This window comes from Orcinus orca, chromosome 13 (genome assembly GCF_937001465.1).
Source record: "Orcinus orca chromosome 13, mOrcOrc1.1, whole genome shotgun sequence".
NCBI classification, from domain to species: Eukaryota; Metazoa; Chordata; class Mammalia; order Artiodactyla; family Delphinidae; genus Orcinus; species Orcinus orca.
Window position 1 is genome coordinate 31,194,586 of NC_064571.1, and position 20,332 is coordinate 31,214,917.

Sequence of the window (20,332 nt, forward strand, 5' to 3'; positions counted from 1 at the left end):
TATACTTAAGATTTGAGTACGTGACTACAATATATGTTACTCTTCAATTTTTCAAAAGTAAAAAGAAAAACCAAACAAACAGTTGTTGAATATCAACCGAACTGGAAAAGAGAGAGAGGAGAAGGAGGTGGAGATGGCGATGAGATGGAGAAGGATGAACGAGGCTGTTCTGAGGGGCACTAAAGGAGGGATTAACACGCAGAGAAGGGAGCGGGCTTTCTGTGGTATCTTGGAGGAAAAGGCCGTAACCAGTGGACGCAAAGCCCACTGGAGGCCAGCTTCGGTTTAATCATAAAGGACTTTCCAATCATTAGAGCCCTTGCAGAAAAGAATGCTGCCTCGTGATCCCCCAGTCCCGGGAGAGTTCAAATGGAAGTCGCTATGACCAGCGCAGGGGCAGCGGCCGTAGACAGAGGGATGAATAGAGCCGAGGCCCTTTCAGAGAAATGGCTGGGGCAGACGGGGTCCCCAAGCCCTCCCTGTCCACGACTCACGTCTTCTCTGGACACACGAACCAGTCTCCAGCCCAGGTCCAGCCAGCTGAGGGGCGGAAGCTCTCCTTGGGTAGCTTGATCTTGCCCGTGACATCAGAAAATTTGGGGTAGGTGAGGCCCGTTGTGCCCCAGTTCCCGACCAGAGCCAGCTTGGTCTGGTTCTCATACTGGAGAGTGAGCAACAGAGAAGTGAGTGGGGCTGCGGTAGCTTTGGGGCCGGGGGTAGGGTGGGCAGGCGGTCAGGCACTCACGGTTTCAGCAAAGACGGAGAGCTTGCCCTCAGCAAACTGGTTGAACTCCTTTTCATCCACAGAGAGCCCGAACCAGAGCCTGACCCGAATCTGCACTGGCATCCGGGCTCCGGGCACCCCCTCCATTGGATACTGGGTAGCAGAGAAGGAGAGAAACCCACAGTCCCCTTCAGGGTCAGTATGTCTCGACTTGGGGGAGCCTCCAGGCCTGAGCATACCAGCCTGACACCCCATCAGGTATGTGCTCTGTTGGAGGACTTATTAGAATTTCATGGAAGAGGGGTGTATGACTAAGAAACGCCCCCACCGGCCAAGATTCCTTCCCATCAAAGGAGAAGACTGCATCCTCCCCATCTAGATGCTCTCTGCAGAGACGAGCCGTGTCTAGACCAGGAGCCCCCATTCTCCCCTCTCCCACCACATCCTCATTTCTGTTCTCGTCTAGAATAGCACTGTCCAATGGAACTTTCTGCTACAGTGGAAGTGGTTTATATCTGCACAGTCCAATGCACTAGCCCCATGTGGCAGTTGAGCCCTTAAAATGTAGCTGGTGTGACTGAGAAACTAAATTTTTAGTTTTATTTAATTAATTTAAATTTAAATAACCATATACGGCTACCATATTTAATGGTGCAGTTGTAGAACATGTCTTTATAAGAGATAGAAAGGTCTGGGCTTCCCTGGTGGCACAGTGGTTAAGAATCCGCCTGCCAACGCAGGGGACACGGGTTCAAACCCTGGTCCAGGAAGATCCCACATGCCGCGGAGCAACTAAGCCCATGCACCAGAACTACCGAGCCTGCGCTCTAGAGTCCACGAGCCACAATTACTGAAGCCTGTGCACCTAGAGCCTGTGCTCCGCAACAAGAGAAGCCACCGCAATGAGAAGCCCACGTACCGCCGTGAAGAGTAGCCCCCGCTCACAGCAACTAAAGAAAGCCTGCGTGCAGCAACGAAGACCCAAGGCAGCCAAACATAAATTAATTATTTTTTTAAAAAAAGAGAGAGATAGAAAGGTCTGAAAGGGGAGGAGGTTAAAGCCTCTCCCTTCGTTTTCAGTTTGTTTTTTTTGGGGGGGGGGTTGGCTGGATGTTAGTGTATCATCTGATATCCCTACCCTTTTAAGTGCTTATCAGCCTGTTAACCACTATTCACTGGTCTTCAACTGCTTTTTATCCTGAAACTTTCAGAAGTTCTGCCAAAATGGAATAACCACAACAACCCAACATAAAAAATTTATTCTCCGCAACTGCTTCACCCTTTGACTGAAATCAAGGGTCAGATACGGCCTGAAGAGCAGAAATGCCTCACTTTTAGAATAACACACGGTTCCTTAGAGGAAGTAATACATTAACTACCCAGGCTTCATGTGTGTGAGCTTAGAGGAGGGTCTCCTCTGGGACGTGGAGCTGAATGAGACGAGAAAGTCTTGGTGGGTTCAGAGGAGGAAAGGGAGGCTGAGGTAAGGGCTCTCTAACTGGTAGAGGAGGCCTGGATCCCCGGAGGGAGAGCCCAGGCCGGGTAAGAGGGTCAGGAAGGGGTGTCGTGGCAAGGCATTACCAGTCTCACCCTTCATCCAGCCTCTCTGCCTTTGGTTCATCCTCGGTGAAGCCTGGAGGAGCCCCTGACCCCAAGTGTCACCCCCCAGAAACCTCCCCATGGCTGCTCGCTTCAGTGTCCTCTCCCTTGGGGTGGTTAGCAGCCTTTTCCCCTCCAAACCACCAGCCCCAGGGAGATGGCAGGAATGCCTGACCCCCCCCCCCTTCTCCCTCCGCCCCCAGTCTCTCCCCTGCCCTCCCCCAGACAGGGCCAGCCTGCTGGACCCAAAATAGCAACAGCAAATAAAGAAATGTCTAGTTTGGGGCTCCTCTCCCTCTCTGCTGGTGCTCATTTTTTCCAACTTTGGTTTAAGTTAAGAAACACCAATGTTTTCTTGGTCTCCGCTTGCTGCCAACATTTTTGTAGAGCTTGCTCAGGAGCTACTGGCGGGGCTCATAAACTCAGTGGGGAAGACTTCGAGAAACAACCCTATATCTTTTTTTTTTCCTTGCTTGGGATCAGGGAAATTTTTCAGTTTGCATTTCCCCGAGGCTGCAGGGCCAAGAGGTCAGAGACCGATTCCGTTCACCGGCATCCACCAGGCCCACTCCTGCAGCCCCACCTCCACTGCAGCCTGACAGCCCTCCCTAGTTAACCCCATTCAGATGTGGCCGCTCCTTGACTTCCTTTCCCATCTGCCCTACCAGGCAAGGAGCTGGCTTGGGAGGGAGGAAAGCAGGATGCTAGGAGGTTAGGATCTCACGAGGAACATGCCCCGAGGTGGGAGGGGCAGCCCGCTGCCTGACACCCCCGCCCTCTTTCTAGGCAAAGCCGGCTCTCCTCTGAAGCACCAATGACCCAAACGCAGATATCTGATCATCCCTGGCCCTGCGCTGGCCTCCAGTCATGGTGCTGGTAGAGCCTCCTCTCCCCAGAAGGAAAAAGGGAGAAGAGGAGAAAAAAACTGATATTCATTGATCACCTAGTTCCAGTCAGACCCTTGACCTGTGTTACCTAATTCCATCCTCAAAATTGTGATCAGGGCAGCCTGATCTTTGTTTTATAGGTGGGAAAACAGCATTCAGAGAGGTTAGACAATCTGCCCAAGACCACACAGGATTCCAGCCAGCCCTGGAACCTGTCCACATGCTCTGGGCCTTTGAAACCTGTCTCCTCTGCCCACCTCAGGGGGCAGCAAGAATGACTGATCAGTGTACGAATGGGTCGACCAATAGCCACTCAGAGGTTCGAGGCTAAGGTTAGTCCACAGCGACTTCGTGGAAGAGGTGAGATGGAAGGAGGTCCTGGTGCGGATGGGAAGAGACACGTGGGGAGAGAGGGTTGAAGGCCAGGCAGTTTACGATGCCGGCGGAGCCATCTGGAGTCAGCCATGCATGGTGAGGGACGGCCCTCCCCACGGGACGCTCTCCTGGGCCGCAACAGCCACAGCTCAGATTTCCCCGAATTCTGTCCCGACCAAGCAGCCCGGGCTCTGTGTCCCCACATGAACCCAGAGAGGAGGACGGGGGCCTCCAGGCACCTGCTCACTTCCCTGTTACCCACCCACCAAGGCTGAGAGAAGAAGATGGCAGGAGGACAAAGGGCAGGAGAGGTGGGGCGGGGTGACTGGAGGGACAGGATTACCTGCTCCCAGATCTCTGATGGAGCAGAGCCATAGGCACAGCCGGTGCCCAGACACCAGCCTTCCCCCAGGGAGGAACCTGAACCCACGTGTGACTCCACCTGAAGCCAAACCCTCGGGAGGTGGGAGGGGGTAGGCAAGTCTGTGCCCGGGCTCCCAAAGGCTGGCGGTGGGAGCTGAGGGCTGAGGCCCCCCACCAGGGAGCTGGCTGGAGGGGAGCACAGCCTCGGGAGTCAGCCCCTCCTTCATTCCCAGCACCCCTGGTTCCAATTCTCACCTGCTCCCTTTCCAGACCAGGTGCATGGGGTCCAGGGACTTTGTGGGGAGAGGGGAGAAGGGAAGTCTTTTTACGCAAGCCCTCGGTCCCTTCCAAGAGCAGAGTCTAAAAACTCGGAGTCTGACAGAGAACAGGAGGGGAAACAGAAGGGGTGCGGACCACCCTGGGGGTGACAAAGTATGACCATGACTTAAGGAGAAACAACCCACTTTCAGAAACATCGTCTGCAGCTTTCCACAATTCTTGCCACAGTAGCTGGTGCCCCGTCGGGAGAAGAGAACCTCGTGGGTGGGCACCCGCTGGTACGCCACCCGCTTGTCACCCTGCAGCATCCAGATGACGATGTCAGGCAGGCTGTTCTGGGGCTGGAGAGAGGGTGGCAGTCAGGGTGGAGATGGTACCGCCCAGCCCACACCCTCAGCCCCCTCTCCCCAGGCCTCTCCTCCCAGCTCCCACCCCCAGCCACCCCCTTGACCTCCCAGGGCTGGCTGGGCACCCCTGTCTTCAGTAGCTCTGAGCCCCCAGGGATAGGGTGACAGGCTGCCCCTGGCTCACACGAGGAGCCCGCCAGGAATTCACTAAGCTGCGTTCACGTTTTCTAGGAAGAGACACTCCTGCCTGGAGCCCCAAGTTCTTAGATCCCCTCCACTGGGTGGGTAGATAGAGGCTCCCGGTGGGAAGACATCGGAGGATCTGATTTGACCCTAGAGATGACATTGCACTTAAGGTGCCACCCCCTTCCTCACCCCTGAGAGCAGAAGCGAATCCACAGAAGGGGTGCGCCTTCCCAGAGGACACACGATCCCTCCTCCCTCTAACAGCGGGGACCCTGGGGGTCTGGCCCTTTTCTGGGCCTGCTGACACTGGGCTCTGAAAATGGGGACCAGCCCAGACTGCAGGGCCCTTGAGCCCCTCTGAGCCTCTAGGCGTGAGAACTGCTCCCAGCTGCCACACTCAGGAGAGGCGGCCAGTTGGCTAAGTCCATCTTCTCCCAAGGCTGCTGAGCGGTGTGGTCAGTGGGGCAGGGCTGGGTCTCGAAGCCAGGCTCCTGCTGAGAGCTGATGGCTGGCACACTCCCTCAACACCTCCTAGGCCGTGTCCCTTCATCCCTACAGCAAGCCCAGAGGCAGGCACAGGTGAGGAAATTCAGGCTCAAAGAAGTTAGGAACTAGGGTTTTCTGATTCCAAATGTGTGTTTCGAACCACGATACCAAGGGTTCTCAAAGTGCGGTCCCCAGAGCAGCCGCAGCACCACCTGGAAACTAACTGGAAATGCAGATTCTCAGGCCCCGTCCCAGACATGCGGGATCAGGTAGGGCTTGTACCCAGTTTTAACAAGGCCTTCGGGGGATTCGGATGCACACTCAAATTTGAGAAAGGCTCTCTCCGGTCTCCCTCACAGTCTGTAGCACCCGCTTCACCTTAACCCCTCGCAGCCATAACACAATCTGCGTGAGAGTTCCAGGGTCGGGGCCAAGACACGGAAGGCAGCCTGTGACCCTCCCAAAGGGACGGTCCACAGCCACTGCCAGGGGTCGTCCTGGGGCTGAGCAACACAGTGGCCCCCAGGTAACCGGCCACACGTCCAAGGCCCCGCTTGGGGACGAGCCGAAGCTGCCTCTCAGGGACTAACATTGCAGGCTCCTCCCCGCCTGAGCACCCCTTCCACCTCCTGGACTCCCTTCTCCCCTTCAACAAGTCACTCCTCCAGAAGCCGCTCGCAGGCCCTGCCTTTCTCTGCACACTCCTTCTGGGGAGATCCTTCCTCACCACCCCTCTCCCCGGGAGTCCCAGGTGGCTCTGGCCAGGGTGGGTGGCAGCTGTGTCCACCTGTGACACATGAGCAGACCTTCCTCCTCATTCTGGACAAGTCTGTGGCCTGCCTGCTTCCCTGCAGAGCGGGATAGGGGCAGAGGGGTCAGGGTATAGATGCAGAGTTACTGCAGGTGCAGCCTCCTCAGGCCTGGGGCTCAGGGATATCCAGGAGGGCAGGAAATGCAGGGTCCCGTGAGAGGCAGCTCTGTCTCTGACGTATTTTGGCAGCATTTATTAAGCACATTTATCGAGCACATTTGGGGGCATTTATCGAGCACCTACTAAATGCCAGGCTCTGCTGGGCCCTACAACACCCAGTATCCCCTTGCATCCTCTGTCCTCCTTCTGTGAATGGGGACACGGAGGCTCAGAGAGGTTAAGTCACCTGCCCAAGGTTACCCAGCAATGGAGCCAGTGTGGATCATGGTCCAGACATTCCCCACATCCCTCCCAGTTCTGACACTCCAGGCAGGAAGGAAGGCACCTCTCAGGGGCAGCTACCTCATCTGCCAGGGCACGGAGACGCAGGAGCCAGTCCTCAGCCTGCTCCAGGGCGGTGGGGAGTTCACTGTGGCCGAGCTTCAGGGCCTGGGCCGCCTCAGTGATCTGGCTCAGGTGACGGGTGCGCAGGCGGTACAGGTAGTGGTCCAGGTGGGTGGCGGAGGGCGTCTCTTGGACATTACCCAGGGGTTGGCTGTGACGGACAGACAGACGGGATGTACCCGACGAGCAGGAGCCCGGCACTCGCCCAGGCCCGGGTGCAGGCAAGCACGTACACACGTGTGCACAGGCCCCCCCCCAACGGGTCTCACACCCTCAGCCTGCCTGCTGGCTGCGGCGTGTGCCCTGGGTGCCTCCTCCAGCCATCTCTTCCAGGAAGCCTGCTGCAGCCACACTGGCCAGTGTGCCCCCCACTCTGAAGCGCCCCAGCCCTTTATTCTGGGGCTGCCTGTCTGGAACCTATCCTCAAGCCTCCAGTCGTGAGTCCCCTCTGCCCACCTGAGTGCACGTCCCCAGAGGCCCAGTGGGTCCCTCCCTCCCCCCGGCACCCTCCTAGAGCAGAGGCGCAAGCACTAGGTTGCCTTTGGCTGAAGCGAATCCATTCTGTTGTACGCACACGTTCTTCAAGGAGGAAATTTATGGACCCCTGACAAGCCACTGCAGACGCTGTGGGGAGGCCGGCAGCCAGCAGTACAGATGTGTCGACCCAGGGCGGCCGCACAACACCCCTCCCAGAACCCTCTGCTTTGGGAAGCCTCTGGAGAGGAGCTGGGGGTACACGCAGTCCCAGAAACACAGCCTTAAGCCTCCAGTCGGGGGGTTGGGTTTAAGCTCAACCCCATTTAGAGGCGAAGAGCTCTGACCACCCCCATCCAAAGGATGGGCTCCCTCTCCGGGCTCTCTAAAAGCCCTTTATGTGGCTGCCCCTGGCCGTCCGAAGCCCCAGGGTCAGTGAGTGCACACGCAAGGGTCACACAGGATGGAGTGGGGTGGGAGGGGGCGTCTGTGCTCTTCCTCACCAGGCAGGACCCTCTAGATCATCCCTGCTGGAGGGTAGGGGGGGCTGCCCCACCCCCACCCCCCCGCTAAGCCCCTGACTCCCAAACAGGACATCAGTCAGGCCCGCTCGCTCGCCACATCTGCTGCCCCACCTCACGCTCCCCACCCCACAGTGTCTCGGCTCCCGGCTCCCGGCTGATTTATTTTTCTGCCAATTTCCCCGAGCTATGCAGAACCAATTACCGCCGAGTGCAGCGGCACCGCCGCCGCCAGATACACCACTCTGGCAGGCCCTCGGCGCTCTACATTTTTCCTGTTATTTTTTTTAATTGAATTTTTAGGGTGGGGGGAGCAGTACGCAAACTCCATCTCGGGAAACTTAAGCCCCGAGGCCTGTCTCAGGTCACGTACTGCACACCCCGTAGTAATATAATATTTACTGCCCCGAGGGTGCCTCGGATGGGGCTGCCCCAGGCCAGGAGAGGGGCGGCCTCCATCCCCAGCCCACTCGAACGCGGCGGAGGGGCATGTTCGGTGGGTGAAGGGGGGCCTGGGCCAAAGTCCTGGGCTGGGCCTGCAGGGAAGGAGGCGTGAGTGGGCCTGAGGGTGGGGGCAGGCGGGTCTGGAGTGGGATATGGGGAGGCAAGCCAACCAGGGTGATTTATGCTCCCGGCCTGGGTCGGGAGCCGAGAGGGACTGCCGGGCAGACCACCAGAGGGAGATGTTCATGGAGGCTACCAGCCCAGCCGAGACTCCCCAAGAAACAGCCGGGACCTGTAACTGCCACAAACAAGATGTCTCAGCCCTTCCTCACCCCCAAAAAGCCCAAAACAGGGTACAGAAAGAAAGGGAGACCTGGAAGAGGAGGCTGGATGACACTGCCCCAACCCCAAGCAGGGGCCGTCGCCCTGCCAACCCTGGCTGCCTTGGAAATGACAGGCGGGCCCAAGGCAGGGCTCAGCATAGGCTGGGAGCAGAGCTGGGCTGCTCACAAGGTTGCTGCCTGCCCCTGAGGCGAGTGGGTGCCTTTCACAGGGACAGCCACCTGGGAGCGGACAGTGTCCTGCCTGAAAGATAAACTGGCCGCTGGCTCATTCATTTCACTCCCCACGAGCAACAGCTCTGCTGGTCCTGGCTGGAGGCCGGGTCCAGGGATGAGACCCAGCCCTGCCCTCAGGGGGCCCCTGGAACAGACAAGCAAGCAAGCTAGATCCCCCTGAGAATCCTCAGGGTCTGGAGCCCTTCCTGGAGGAAGTGGCCTCAGGCTGCACTGGCAGGGCCAGCAGGAGCTAGTGAGGCCAAGGAGAGCGGGAAGGGCGCTCTGGCCAGAGGAGCGGTATGGGCACAAGACAAAGGCTCGGAGGCAGGTGGGCGTTGGTGGGAGGGAGGTGGGGTTGGGGGGTGGGCCAGCACAGAGGCTCCGGAGGGCTAGAGGGTAAGATTGCTGAGGTCTAGAAGGCAGGCAGTGGGGACAGAGCGGCCCACCCATCAGAGGAGAGCTGCAGCTTTTCCTAAAGGCAACAGGAGCCGCCGCGGGGCTGAAGTCGAAGCGGACCGCACCGTTAGGAAGATCACAGAGAACGAACTGGATGTGCTGGTGGACACCCAGGTGGAGGTGTGCAGCTGGTAGTTGGGTCCATGAGTTGAGAGATGAGAGGAGAAGGCTGATCCGGAAGAAAAGAGTGGGCGCCACTGGCCAGGGGGAGAGGGGCTCCCAGGGAGAGGAGGCAGGGAGGGGTCTGACCAAATGAAGGACACTGATGTTGGATGTTGGGCAGGGGCTGGCTGGAGGAATGGGTGAGCAGCCAGGTCATCTGTGGCAAGCTGGCTCACGTCCCCCATGCCCAGCTGCCCTGCTATCAGCTGTGACGCTCAGCACAGAGCGGGCCAGGGGCGGGGGTGGAAGCTCTCTTGCTGCGGCCCCAGGGCTATTAGTGGCCTCAGGTGGTGCCAAAGGAACTGGTCCTGAGGCCCAGCGTTCTCCCCAGAAAGCCATGCCTGCACTCCTGAGGGGATGGGACCCTCCTCACAAGCCCTTGACCTGCGACCCGGGCTCCCCAGGAGGGCCCTGGCCACCATCTACCCCCAGGAGAATGATTCAAGGGGACCAGGCTTTGGCATAAGCATTCTTAGCCAAGCCCGCCAAGAACAGAGCCCTGAGAGAGCGGAGTGACAGCCCAGGACCTGGGACCCACCCATCTCAGACGTTTCAGGCACCTCAGACCTGCCAAGGCCCATACCACACATGAGTCACAAGGAGAACGCAGTGAACTGAGCGCCAGGGCCCACCCTCTGCGCCCGAGGCTGTCAGGCCGGGCAGTGGGGCACAGCCAGTCATTCGGCAGCCCCCTCTGCTGACCGCACCCCCGTGTGCCCCTCTAGCCTCGCTCTGACCTCTGACCTCCAGACCACAGATGCCCACAGGCACCTGCCACTCAACACGGCCAGCCCCGAATTCCTCATCCTCCCCCAAACCCGCTGACTCCCTCCAGAAGCGGCTCTGCTCTCCACCCACCTGCTCCGGCCAGAGCCAGGGAATCATTCTGGACCTTCTTTGGGCCCTCACACTCAATCCACCATCAAAGCCTGTCCAGTACAGAGCAGCACGGCGAGGGGGCTCAGCCCCTCACTAGAGGCATGAATCTGGGCAATTCACCTCCCCATGCCTCAGTTTCCTCATCTGTAAAATGTGGATCACTCTGCTTCCTACCTCATGAGATTTTTATGATTAGCTGATACATGTGAAATTCTCAGAACAGCACTTGGCACAGCAAGTGTTCCTTATGAGGCTGTTACCACCATGATGCCTCCTGAAGAGTCCACGCTGCCCTCTGCTTCTCTCACCCCATGTCCCCATGTCGCTGACCTCTGCTTCTCTCACCCCACGTCCCCGTGTCCCTGCCCTGGGTGAAGCCTTCGTCCAGTTGCCCCTCATCACCACCCCCAGCCCACCTCTTACGCTGCAGCAGGAGTGAGCGTCTGAATCCCGGGGATCCCTGTGCCCCAACAGCCCCCAGGGCTGAACTTGCCTTAGCAAACCCTGGAGGTCTGTCGCCTCTGGACTGCAGTTTCCCTTGCAGCCCCAGGAGGCAGCAGGCATTTGGGGCTTCTGCGCCTGTGCCCGGCAGTCCGCTCTCCAAAGGCTGACTCCTTTCCCTCCGGAGTTCACATAGGGCATCCCCTCCTCCAGGAAGCGTCTCTGATTTTGATTTGCGTAAGATACACCTGCTCTGAGCTACTAGGGCACATGCCTCAAGCCCCCAACACACTTTCTTTCATTTGCTCACTTCTGCCTCATCACCCCCAGGAGGGCTTGAGGCAGGGTCATTTCTGATAAAGGTGCACTTCCCAACTGGGGTACAAAGGACCAGAGCGGCACTGTGGCAGGCAGCCAGGGTCACGGATTCCTGATTTGCAACCCGAAGGCATTTCTCATGCATTCCCGACGGGGGCTGGGATGATAAGATTTAGAGCGGGCAAAGAATACATTTGCATATATTTACGCTTAATCCCATAGAAAGTAGAAAGAGGGCTGTTTATTATTAAGTCCATTTAATAGCTGGGAAAACTGAGGTCCAGAGAAGTGAAGTTGCCCAAAGCCACAAGGGTGGTTAATGGGATGAGAATCTAAATCTCCTCACGCTTCTTCTTCTCAATAATAATTACAGCTGCCGTTTATTAACTACTTCCTAAGGACCAGGCATTTTGCTTGTGTGATATTAGAAAGCACTTATTCTTAATGTCAGGTTGAAGATGAGGAAAGCAAGGTTCTGAGCAGGTGAGTGGTGAGCTCCAAGTCACCCAGCTGTGGAGGAGACGCTCCCCCTCCTGCCAGGGCCCCGGGACCCGGAGCCCCCACATTCTCCTTCACCCCCCAGCGCCCCCTTTTCCTGAAGGTGACCATCAGCTGTGCTAATACAAGGCTAAACAGACACTGTGGTCCCCAACATGGCCTTGGGGGAAGGAGGGGTGCCGTCCCTCCCACCAGCCAGCTCCTCCTGGAGATTCCATCAGAGAAATAAGAGGTCGGGGATCAGAGACACAATGCTCCCCATTCAGGTGCGCCTGGCCGCCCCGGCGGGCCCACAGCTGCCGCCGCTGCAGGGAGATTTATGACCTGCTCTAAATGTCACCTTTTCAACTCCCCGCGCTGGCTCCACCACCTTTGGACTCAGCATGGGCTGGACTGCTGGCCAAGCATGGCTGGGGAGACGTGCAGTCGCTCACCACCACACACGAACACTCCCGGGGAAAGGGCCCGGCCGAGCCAGGAAGGGAGGGCGCGTGGGTGCCAGGCACCCCGTACCTGCAGCCTGCAATGAGCTCATCCATCAGCTGAGCCACCAGGGAGTCCACGTCCTCGGCAGAGTGCTGAGCCTTCAGGGCCACGTGGACCTGCTCCAGGCCGGCTTCCTGTGGAACGGGCAGGCAGGGGTTGGGAGAGTCACCGTGGGATGGACCCTTAACCCCAGGCACTGTCACCACAGCCCGGTCCCACCAAAAAGAGAGAATGGTTAGAGCCAAGAGGCAGAGCCCAGACCCCACACACCAGCATCTGTCTTGGCTCAAGAAGCTTCCAGGATTCCCCACACCAAACAGATCCAAATTCCCAAGCCTGGGACGCCCACCCCACGGGCTCTCCACGGGTCCCCGTCAAGCCAGGTCTAAGGTCTCACAGGTAAGTGACCTTGGAGCCGCCTCCACTTCCCCCGCTGGCACCCTCCCTCCTTTCCAAGTCCTGCCACCCAAGCAGGCTTGGGTCCCTCATCCTTCCTTCAGGAGCGCTCAGACATCCTGCAGTAACGGGGCTGCCCTCTCCAAACTCCTGTGGCCAGGTTGTGCCCCAGCGGCACCTGGTCTCCTCCATGGAGCTCTCCTCCCTGGGCCTCAGGCCTGAGCTGGGAGGCGGAGATCTCTCACGGGACACCCCTCAGGCCAAGGACTTGCCCCTCAGTCCCCCACCCTCTTCCCCACCTCAACCTTCCTGAGCGCGTGCCGTGTGCTCCACCCTGGGACTACCATGCTGGGCACAGACAGGCCCTGGAAGGATCAGCGAACCCCTGCCCGCAGGGAACGGCTTGGAGAGAACAGCTGGCCCAGAAGATGCTGGACTTGCACAGCATCGACTCCGAGTTCTCCGAAACCGGGTATGGGCTGGTCCCCTCCCTGCCACAGAGCTCTGGGTCTCAGGGAAAGTGTGGTTCACCACGGCCCCTGACTGGGGCCTGCATCCCCTCCCAGCCACTCTAAAATCCCCACCCCCGCTTCCCTTTCCACTTTCCCTCCTCCACCTGCCCAAGCCTCTCCAACCCCCTTCCCTCCACCCTGCTGCCCCTCGCAGGCCCCAGCAGCATGGCCACGTCTGCCTCCCCATGTCCCCACGGGCCACACACCTCGCGGGTGAGCTTCCACCCCAGGCACACACAGAGGGGCTGGGAACCACCACCAGGATCGTCTCACCCTGGCCTCTACACCTCTGCCCACTCTGATTCTCCTCCGCTCCCTGGCCAAGCAGCAGGCCTGCAAGTCCCAGCCTCCACAATTAACCCCCGGCCATATCCAAGACAGGACTCATCACCTGACCTCGTAGACCCTGTTCTTCTCCCCAGCTTCCCAATTCCCCAGTCACCGGAGTCCCTCCTCACGGCCCCCAATTCAACAGACCACCAAGTCCTGGCAGCTCAAGTCCTTCAGTTTTTTCCCTGAGGTCAGCTCCTTCCCAGGGCCAAATCATGCTCCCCTGGACCTCTGCAAGGACATCCTAACGAGCTCCCAACCCCCCTCACTGGACGCGGCCCCCCTGCTGCCCCGCGATGCCTTCCTGATGCTCCTTGGTCCCTCTCCCCTCCGAGCCACCCTCCCTAGGGACTCCCGGAGCAGAATGTGAGTTTGAGTCTCTGCAGGAGAGGGGTGGGTGAACCTACACTCTGCTTTACTAAGCTGACTCTAGGCTGACTTGTGAAGACAGGGGCAGCATCCTGTTCATGTCTACCCTCTAGCTAGGAGTTCCCAGCACAATTCCTGCCGTGGCAAGAGTCAAAGGCACTTGATGAACGAACGAATGAAGGAATGAATGGGTGGTGGCTCTGTCCTCTGCTCCCAGCTCAGTTTCCCTCAGATTTTTCTCTGTGCTATCTCCTACATCAGACTGGGGGCACCCCCAGGGCTGTGCTCCCTCCCTCTCCTCTATTCCCAGTAGGCAGGACAGGATCACAAGCCTGGCCTGGTCAGGTTTCAGGGGACCCCAGGCACCATGAGGTCTGCAGGCTTCGCACCCACGGAAGCAGGTCTGAAGACACCCACCAGGGGTGCATGCACAGGTTACTGGGGGTGGGGCCAGCTTCCACTCACCAGCTGGTCAGCGATCCTAAGCAGCTGGTTCTGAGCCTCGACTCTGTGGCTGATGTCCTCCCAGTAGGACGACAGCACCACCACGGGCTTCACGTTGCCCCAGGGTAAGTAGTAGTAGTGGCAGCCTGGAAGGACCCAAGGGCCTGCGGCTGAGCCAGGAGTGGAGCAGTGCGGGGGCCGAGGGGAGGATGGACGCGAGCACCTGCTCCCCCACTAAGAGCTCCCGTGGATAGCCGTGGCTCGGCCAGCATCCCCCAGTGCCCAGACAAGGTGCCAGAGTTCCCTTCCCGCGTGGAGCAGGCAGCTGCCGCCCTCATTAGGACTCCTTAACACATCAAAACCGAGGGGCTGTTAGAAGGGCCCTGGGAATCCCACACTCTCCGAAATCTCTATGCCAAGCCCGCAGCCACCCTGTGATAACTGATCGCCACAAGTCAGGATCCATGCCGACCACTGCTGGTTTCGAGAGCCCAATCTGTGGGTCCCACCCAGCAGGGACGCACCTGGAGATGAGCAGGGGAAGGCGGCACGGGGTGGGGGGGGAAGCAGACCAGGGGGTCCCCCAAACAGGTGTGCCCAGGGCCAGAGCCTTTGGGCGAGCCTCCAGCAGCTTTCCCCAGGGGGCAGGATTTAGGGCTCAGCCCACTGCTCAGTGGTCTGGGTCCCAGCCAGGCGCGTGGTCTCTGGCCTCACCATCAAAGACCGCCCGGCTGTACTGGGTGGTGGAGGCCAGAGGCAGGCAGGTCGTGTCGAACTTGTTCCCGTAGTTCCCGATGCTGACCTCAAACTGGACTGCGTCGTCAACGTCCTGCAGCATGGTGGCCGAGTAGAAGGCGGCAAAGAGCGAGTATTTGCGCCTCCGGAGGTATTTCTGGGGGCAGAGGGGGCAGCAGTGGGGTCAGGGGGAGGAGGGAAGAAGACACCAGCATGGGGAGGGGTCACGTGTCTCGCAGGCCCTGGCCATGCCTGGCACCCAATAAATCCTGACTGGACGGATGGATGGCAAGTGGTCCAGCTCTGCCCCACAGCCCAGATTTGGTTAGTAACTGAGCAAACACATTCCAGGCCTGTGTGTTTGGCCATGTTCCTCTAATAAGGTCCATGCCTCCAAGGTCATGCTGCTCCTTAAGCCAAACAAACAGCAATGGCACCGCCACCCTGGGGAGCCGCATCTGCTGTTCAGAGGGGGCCGAAGGCTCTAAGCCACCACGCCCCCACCCAGAGCACCCACCCTGCACCACTGAGGCTCTCCACCATGCCAGCCAGCTCTGCAGCAGCGCAGGCTGCCACGTGCGTGGGATGAATGAATACCATTGTCCCCTCTGGGCATCGGGCACGGGGCTGAGGACATGGCAGGCACTCAACCACACACCCCGGCCTGAACCGAGATGACTTTACGATCCCCTTTGTGGAAGGCAGAGAGAAGAGGGATTCTATGACTGGGTTTTTAGATGATGTGCACAGTGGTCACAGCTAACACTTACTGAGTGCTTACTGCATGCAGGTATGAATGACTCTAATTCTCACAACAATCTTATGAGGGGAATATAATCATTACCCCCACTTTACACACAGGGAAACTGATACAACAGATAGGTGGTCAAGTCAGAGCTCAAACCAGCACTGTCTGACTACAGAGTCTGAATATGTACACCACCATGAGGACTCCATACAGCTGTCTCCTGGACACAAGGCCCAGCTCGACCACTTGCTGCTCTGCTGCATTTGAGCCTCAGCCTCCTCATCTGTAAAATGGAGATACTCAGAGCAGCCACCTAGAGGTGCTGGGAGGACTCGATGACATCAAGAGTGTCACCAGCTAGGGAGGGTGGGAGGGAGGGAGACGCAAGAGGGAAGAGATATGGGAACATATGTATATGTATAACTGATTCACTTTGTTATAAAGCAGAAACTGACACACCATTGTAAAGCAATTATACTCCAATAAAGATGTAAAAAAAAAAAAGGAGTGTCACCAGCATAGTGTGTGACACAGTCAGTGATTAAAGGGTTAGCTATTCTTACATTATTATTATTAATAAAATAGCCTCTCATTGTGCATTGAGCTCTAGACTTTAAAAACCTTCATTTATCTTCTTTGAGCCTCTGAACATTCCTTAGGGAGGCAGGGTAGGTGTTGGGTTACTCTGAGGCCCAGAGGTGTGAAGGCACATGAGTGTGGGTGGAACTGAGCCCTCCTCCGCCAGCCCCACTTGGCCACCGCCCTCTTGGCCCCTCCCAGGGCCACGCCCCTTACCTCCACCCGAAGGATGTCATCCGCAGGGAGATCTTCCACCTTCTGTTCGCTGTGCTCCACCAGCTTGGTCTCCAGGGAGAGCAGAAGCCGGCCTCGGTAGGCCACACCTTCCCCCTGAGAGGGGAGGCTGGGTCACCAGGAGCAGGGTCGATGGAGGGGAGGAGGGGAAGGAAAGGAGCCTGGTCTGGCCCTGGGGTCAATCACCTCCCGGCAACCAGGAGGGCCCTGAGCCACACCCCGTCACTCTGCAGGTGAGGAAATGGTGGCCCAGAGAGTTCATGGGACATGCCACCCTGATGGTCAGCACCAGAGTCCAACCTAGCCAGGGAGACTGAAACCTGAGACAGATGGAGGCTGGGCCCCCAGAGGCCAGGAAAATTAGGGGGGCGAGGGGAGGGGGGGTCAGGCTGGCCCTGAAGGAGAGGCAAAGGGAAGGGAGTGGGAGGGAAGGAGGGGGTCAGGGGGAAGAAGGGTTCTCTGAGGGGGTGGCTGTCAGACCCTGGGCCCACTCAAGTCCCGTCAGGCCCTTGGAGTCCAGGCCAACTGCAGATACCGCCCAGGCCAGGGGGGAAGACCCTGTATGCAGGCCTGGGGATCTGGGGGCTGTGGGTTCCTGTCTGACTCACCTTGCCCGTGTTGAGCTCTGCATAGGGGTCCGGGAAGCCAGTGAACTCCCTGGGGCTGCCGTAGAGGTTGACATAGCAGGGCCCGAAGGTGGGGAGGAAGCCCAGATGGTCATCCACTGGGAGACACAGGTGCGGATCAGAGGGGCCGCCCAGCCGAGATTTCTAGCACTCCGCCCAGCCACCTTCGGGCCGGAGACCAGCCCTCAGTTCCTCGCACATGCATGGGATGCAGCCCCCGTAAATGTATAAAGGATAGTGACACCCATGAGAGCTGTCTCCCGTACGTCCCTTTAATCCTCACCACCATGCTGAGATGTGGAGATTTGCATTGATTTCATTAGTCTCATTTTACAGATGAGGAAACTGAAGCCAAGCGAGGCGCAGGAATACACGACTACACAGAGGCACGACCCAACGTGGTCTAACCTCAAAGCGCATGCGCTCAGCCAGCGTGCAAAGCTGGGGCTCAGGGGCCTCCCCTGCCCTGCCTCTCTCAGGCCATACCCTGTCCTGCATGCCCTCCTCATCCTGCAGTTACATCTGTGTCTCAGGCCATCTGGCCTGCGGGGAGGCACAAAGGAGGCCCAGGAGCCTGGTGACCAGAGACTCCATCTCTCAGGTGCCAGGGAGGGGGCCCAGCTGGATGCCACCACCTCACACACAGGGCAGCCCCCAGGCACATGTCTCCTCCACCCTTGTGTCCTTATGAAGTTGAGACAGACCATCTAACAGCCTTGACTCATCCTGGCATCCCTCCCCTTCCCTACATTGTGCAAAGAACGATCTTTCAGTGGAGCAAGTTGGAGGAGAGTTTGAGAATGACACTAGCGATGAGGGAAGATCTTTTCTCCACATCATTTCCATCCTTTTTTGGAGGCTCTCTTTTGTTAATGTCATGACTTTCCAACTGACAGCCAAGTTTCCCAGGACGGGACTGCACTGGCCAGATTCTGAGAATCTTGAAAAGCCAGGGTGCCCCTTCCAGAGGAAGGAAGAGGCCATTTCCAGAATGGCAAAGGTGGGAGGTGGGCCCAGGAGCAGGTACCATCTGGGATGCTCCAATCCACAAGATCATGGGTGGGGCAAGGCAGGCACAAAATAGATGGCCTCAGCAAGGAAGTACTTGAGCCAGACCCAAGGACTGACTGCAAACTCTGAGTGCTCAGACCCTGGGCGTGAGCTCCGGGGCTTGAGCCCATCCCTGAGGCATAAGATATTACCAACTAGAAGACAGGAGCATGCCTCCCCCAGAGCCCTGCACCCAGCATCACTCGTCCTCCAGTCCCCAGCACACGCTGGGCTCTGGCATTTGGGACAGGGGTGGGAGGCCTGATGGAACTGTTGTGAGCATTACTAATTATCTGTACTAATCATCTCGATTATAATTTACCTTGTAAATTTCAACTTCAGGAGTTTTCAACTCACCCTGGCCTCCTCCTCCTGGGCCCCAAGAGGACTTACACTGCCCCTGCCTCATCATGCACTCCCCTGCCTGCTCTACCCCTTCCCTGCTGAAGAACTAAACTCTTTTGAGCTCCAGGGCCCAGCAGATTCTGGAAGGGGTTTAGAGAGTGGGAGGGAATTGCCTTTAAAGCATTCCAAGCAATTTACATATTCAACCACGTTTGAGAGGTAACAGCCAAAGGTAAACTGGGATTGTGGTGGAGAATCTCAATCCCACCTCAGGCAAATCAAAAAATTCCCGGCAAACAGCGCCCTTGCCCCTCCAGCAAAAACCACAAGGCCCACACCCTTGTCATCCTGGAGGTGAAAGCACGTACGGTCTGTGGCTGGAGGAGGCGTGACCACACCTGCAGACTCCTCTGAAGCGTAAAGAAATGGAAAAGGGGTTAGGATGGGCATGGCTAGGTGGAGGACGGATTAGGTGAATGGGGCATGTGGATGGACAGTTGGCAGACAGACAGATGGAAACGCAGCTCCTGGAAGGGGAGACAGATGTGGCCCGAGGCCCCAACCCCAGCCCAGCTGTGAATTTATCACACACTAAGTCAACAGCGCACCCCCCTCAGCCAGAGATAGCCCCAGTGCCCTAGTGAGCGCTCGGGTCTCTCCCCACCCGTGTCTGCCTACATGGCTGTGAGTTCTGTTTGCCAATTGGAAATTGGACCAGAAACTTGACTCAATACATTCCAGAAATAACACACGGACTTCCCTGGTGGTGCAGTTGTTAAGACTCAGCCTGCCAATGCAGGGGACACAGGTTCGATCCCTAGTCCAGGAAGATCCCACGTGCTGTGGAGAAACTAGGCCCGTGCGCCACAACTGCTGAGCCTGCGCTCTAGAGCCCACGAGCCACAGCTACTGAGCCCACGTGCCACAACTGCTGAAGCCCACGTGACTAGAGCCTGTGCTTCCTCACAAGAGGAGCCACCGCAATGAAGCCCGTGCACTGCAACGAAGACCCAACACAGCCGCAAATAATTAATTAATTAATTAAAAAAAAAGAAATAACACAATAAAGAAAATGTGCTTTTCCATATTATATCCAGATAAGTGAGGAAAACAAAGTACAGATGCAAAGAAAGGGTGGGGGAAACGTGAAAGGGCCAGAGCTAGGCAGTGAGGCACACCCAGCGGTCCCTGCCACAGGCAGGTTGACTGCCCTGAGTGGAAGCATTTCAAGGCACAAGATCTCCACCTAGTGGTTATTTCCAGTATTACCACTGAGGGCACCGTGTTGCATTTTCACAACAGCAGGCACTGGGATCTGGCTTTTGACACCTGCCGTTTCAAATGAACCACAGTGCCAGGCACCCTCCATTAGCTAAAGGTTCTACTCTTGGGTATACCCTAGATGCTGGTGAGGAGTGTCTAGAAATAAGAGAAGCAAGAAATGAGATGCTCTGGCATACTTTCGGCCTCTCAGAATCCGTCCCTCGCTTATAGGCAGGTACAAGATGCCCCCGAAAGAGTAGGCAGCCCTCAGTCTCCTTCCATGGTCCTCTCCGATTCTGCCTCTTCCCACACTCTGACCTTCCCTGTCTCCTCCTCCAACCATCTAAGTGTAGCCAAGTCTGGGGTCCTGACTGACCTGGGGTTGTGTTTGGTGAAACCCTAAATTATTTTCATTCATTGATCACCTTTACCTACTGGTCTCCTTCAAAAAACAATACCTATTGCTATTTTCCTATAGCTCCATGATCAGAGTTAAGGGCCAAGAGCTGAGTAAAACATTGTGAAGGAAGAATGAGGAGAGACACAGAAAGAAAGAGCGTGGGGAAGAGAAGAGGGAACGTGGAGCCTGGATACGAGGACAGAGCTGACCAAGTGAGCCCAGAGGGCAGCACGGAGGGCAGTGAGGCGAGGCTCTGGGGGACCTGAGGCCCTGGGACCCACCCACTCAGCTCTCCACAGCAGGCCTCAGCTAGGAATGCCAGCTGGCAGAAGTCAGAGCTGCAGAAACCATAATTCATGGCCATTTTCATATCCACAGGAATAGGTTTTCATCAGTGGGGGAGCGAGGCCTCTGGTCGCAGGGGAGTTTCAGCAACCACAGAGGACCGCCACGGGCACAGCTGCAGCCCCAGGAGAGCACGGCCAGGGCCCGCCGGAAGGAAAC

The 20,332-nt window shown here is 57.6% G+C and overlaps 1 protein-coding gene across 21 annotated transcripts in view; it reads right to left on the reverse strand.

Annotated features, from left to right (window-relative positions):
* The window catches only part of DYSF (dysferlin), a 223,761-nt gene that overhangs the window by 112,627 nt on the left and 90,802 nt on the right, over window positions 1-20,332 (reverse strand). For 12 of the 21 annotated variants that reach the window (XM_033400464.2, XM_004277064.3, XM_004277058.3 and 9 more), the window contains 10 exons: window positions 18,534-18,575; window positions 16,753-16,868; window positions 16,127-16,240; window positions 14,563-14,740; window positions 13,870-13,994; window positions 11,825-11,931; window positions 6,520-6,712; window positions 4,413-4,568; window positions 746-877; window positions 495-661 (listed from right to left, as the gene is read on the reverse strand). In XM_033400464.2, the coding sequence (XP_033256355.2) occupies window positions 495-661; window positions 746-877; window positions 4,413-4,568; window positions 6,520-6,712; window positions 11,825-11,931; window positions 13,870-13,994; window positions 14,563-14,740; window positions 16,127-16,240; window positions 16,753-16,868; window positions 18,534-18,575 (1,330 nt within the window). The remainder of the gene's footprint in view (window positions 1-494; window positions 662-745; window positions 878-4,412; window positions 4,569-6,519; window positions 6,713-11,824; window positions 11,932-13,869; window positions 13,995-14,562; window positions 14,741-16,126; window positions 16,241-16,752; window positions 16,869-18,533; window positions 18,576-20,332) is intronic. The other 9 variants (XM_004277066.3, XM_004277062.3, XM_004277060.3 and 6 more) reach the window with 1 other exon arrangement.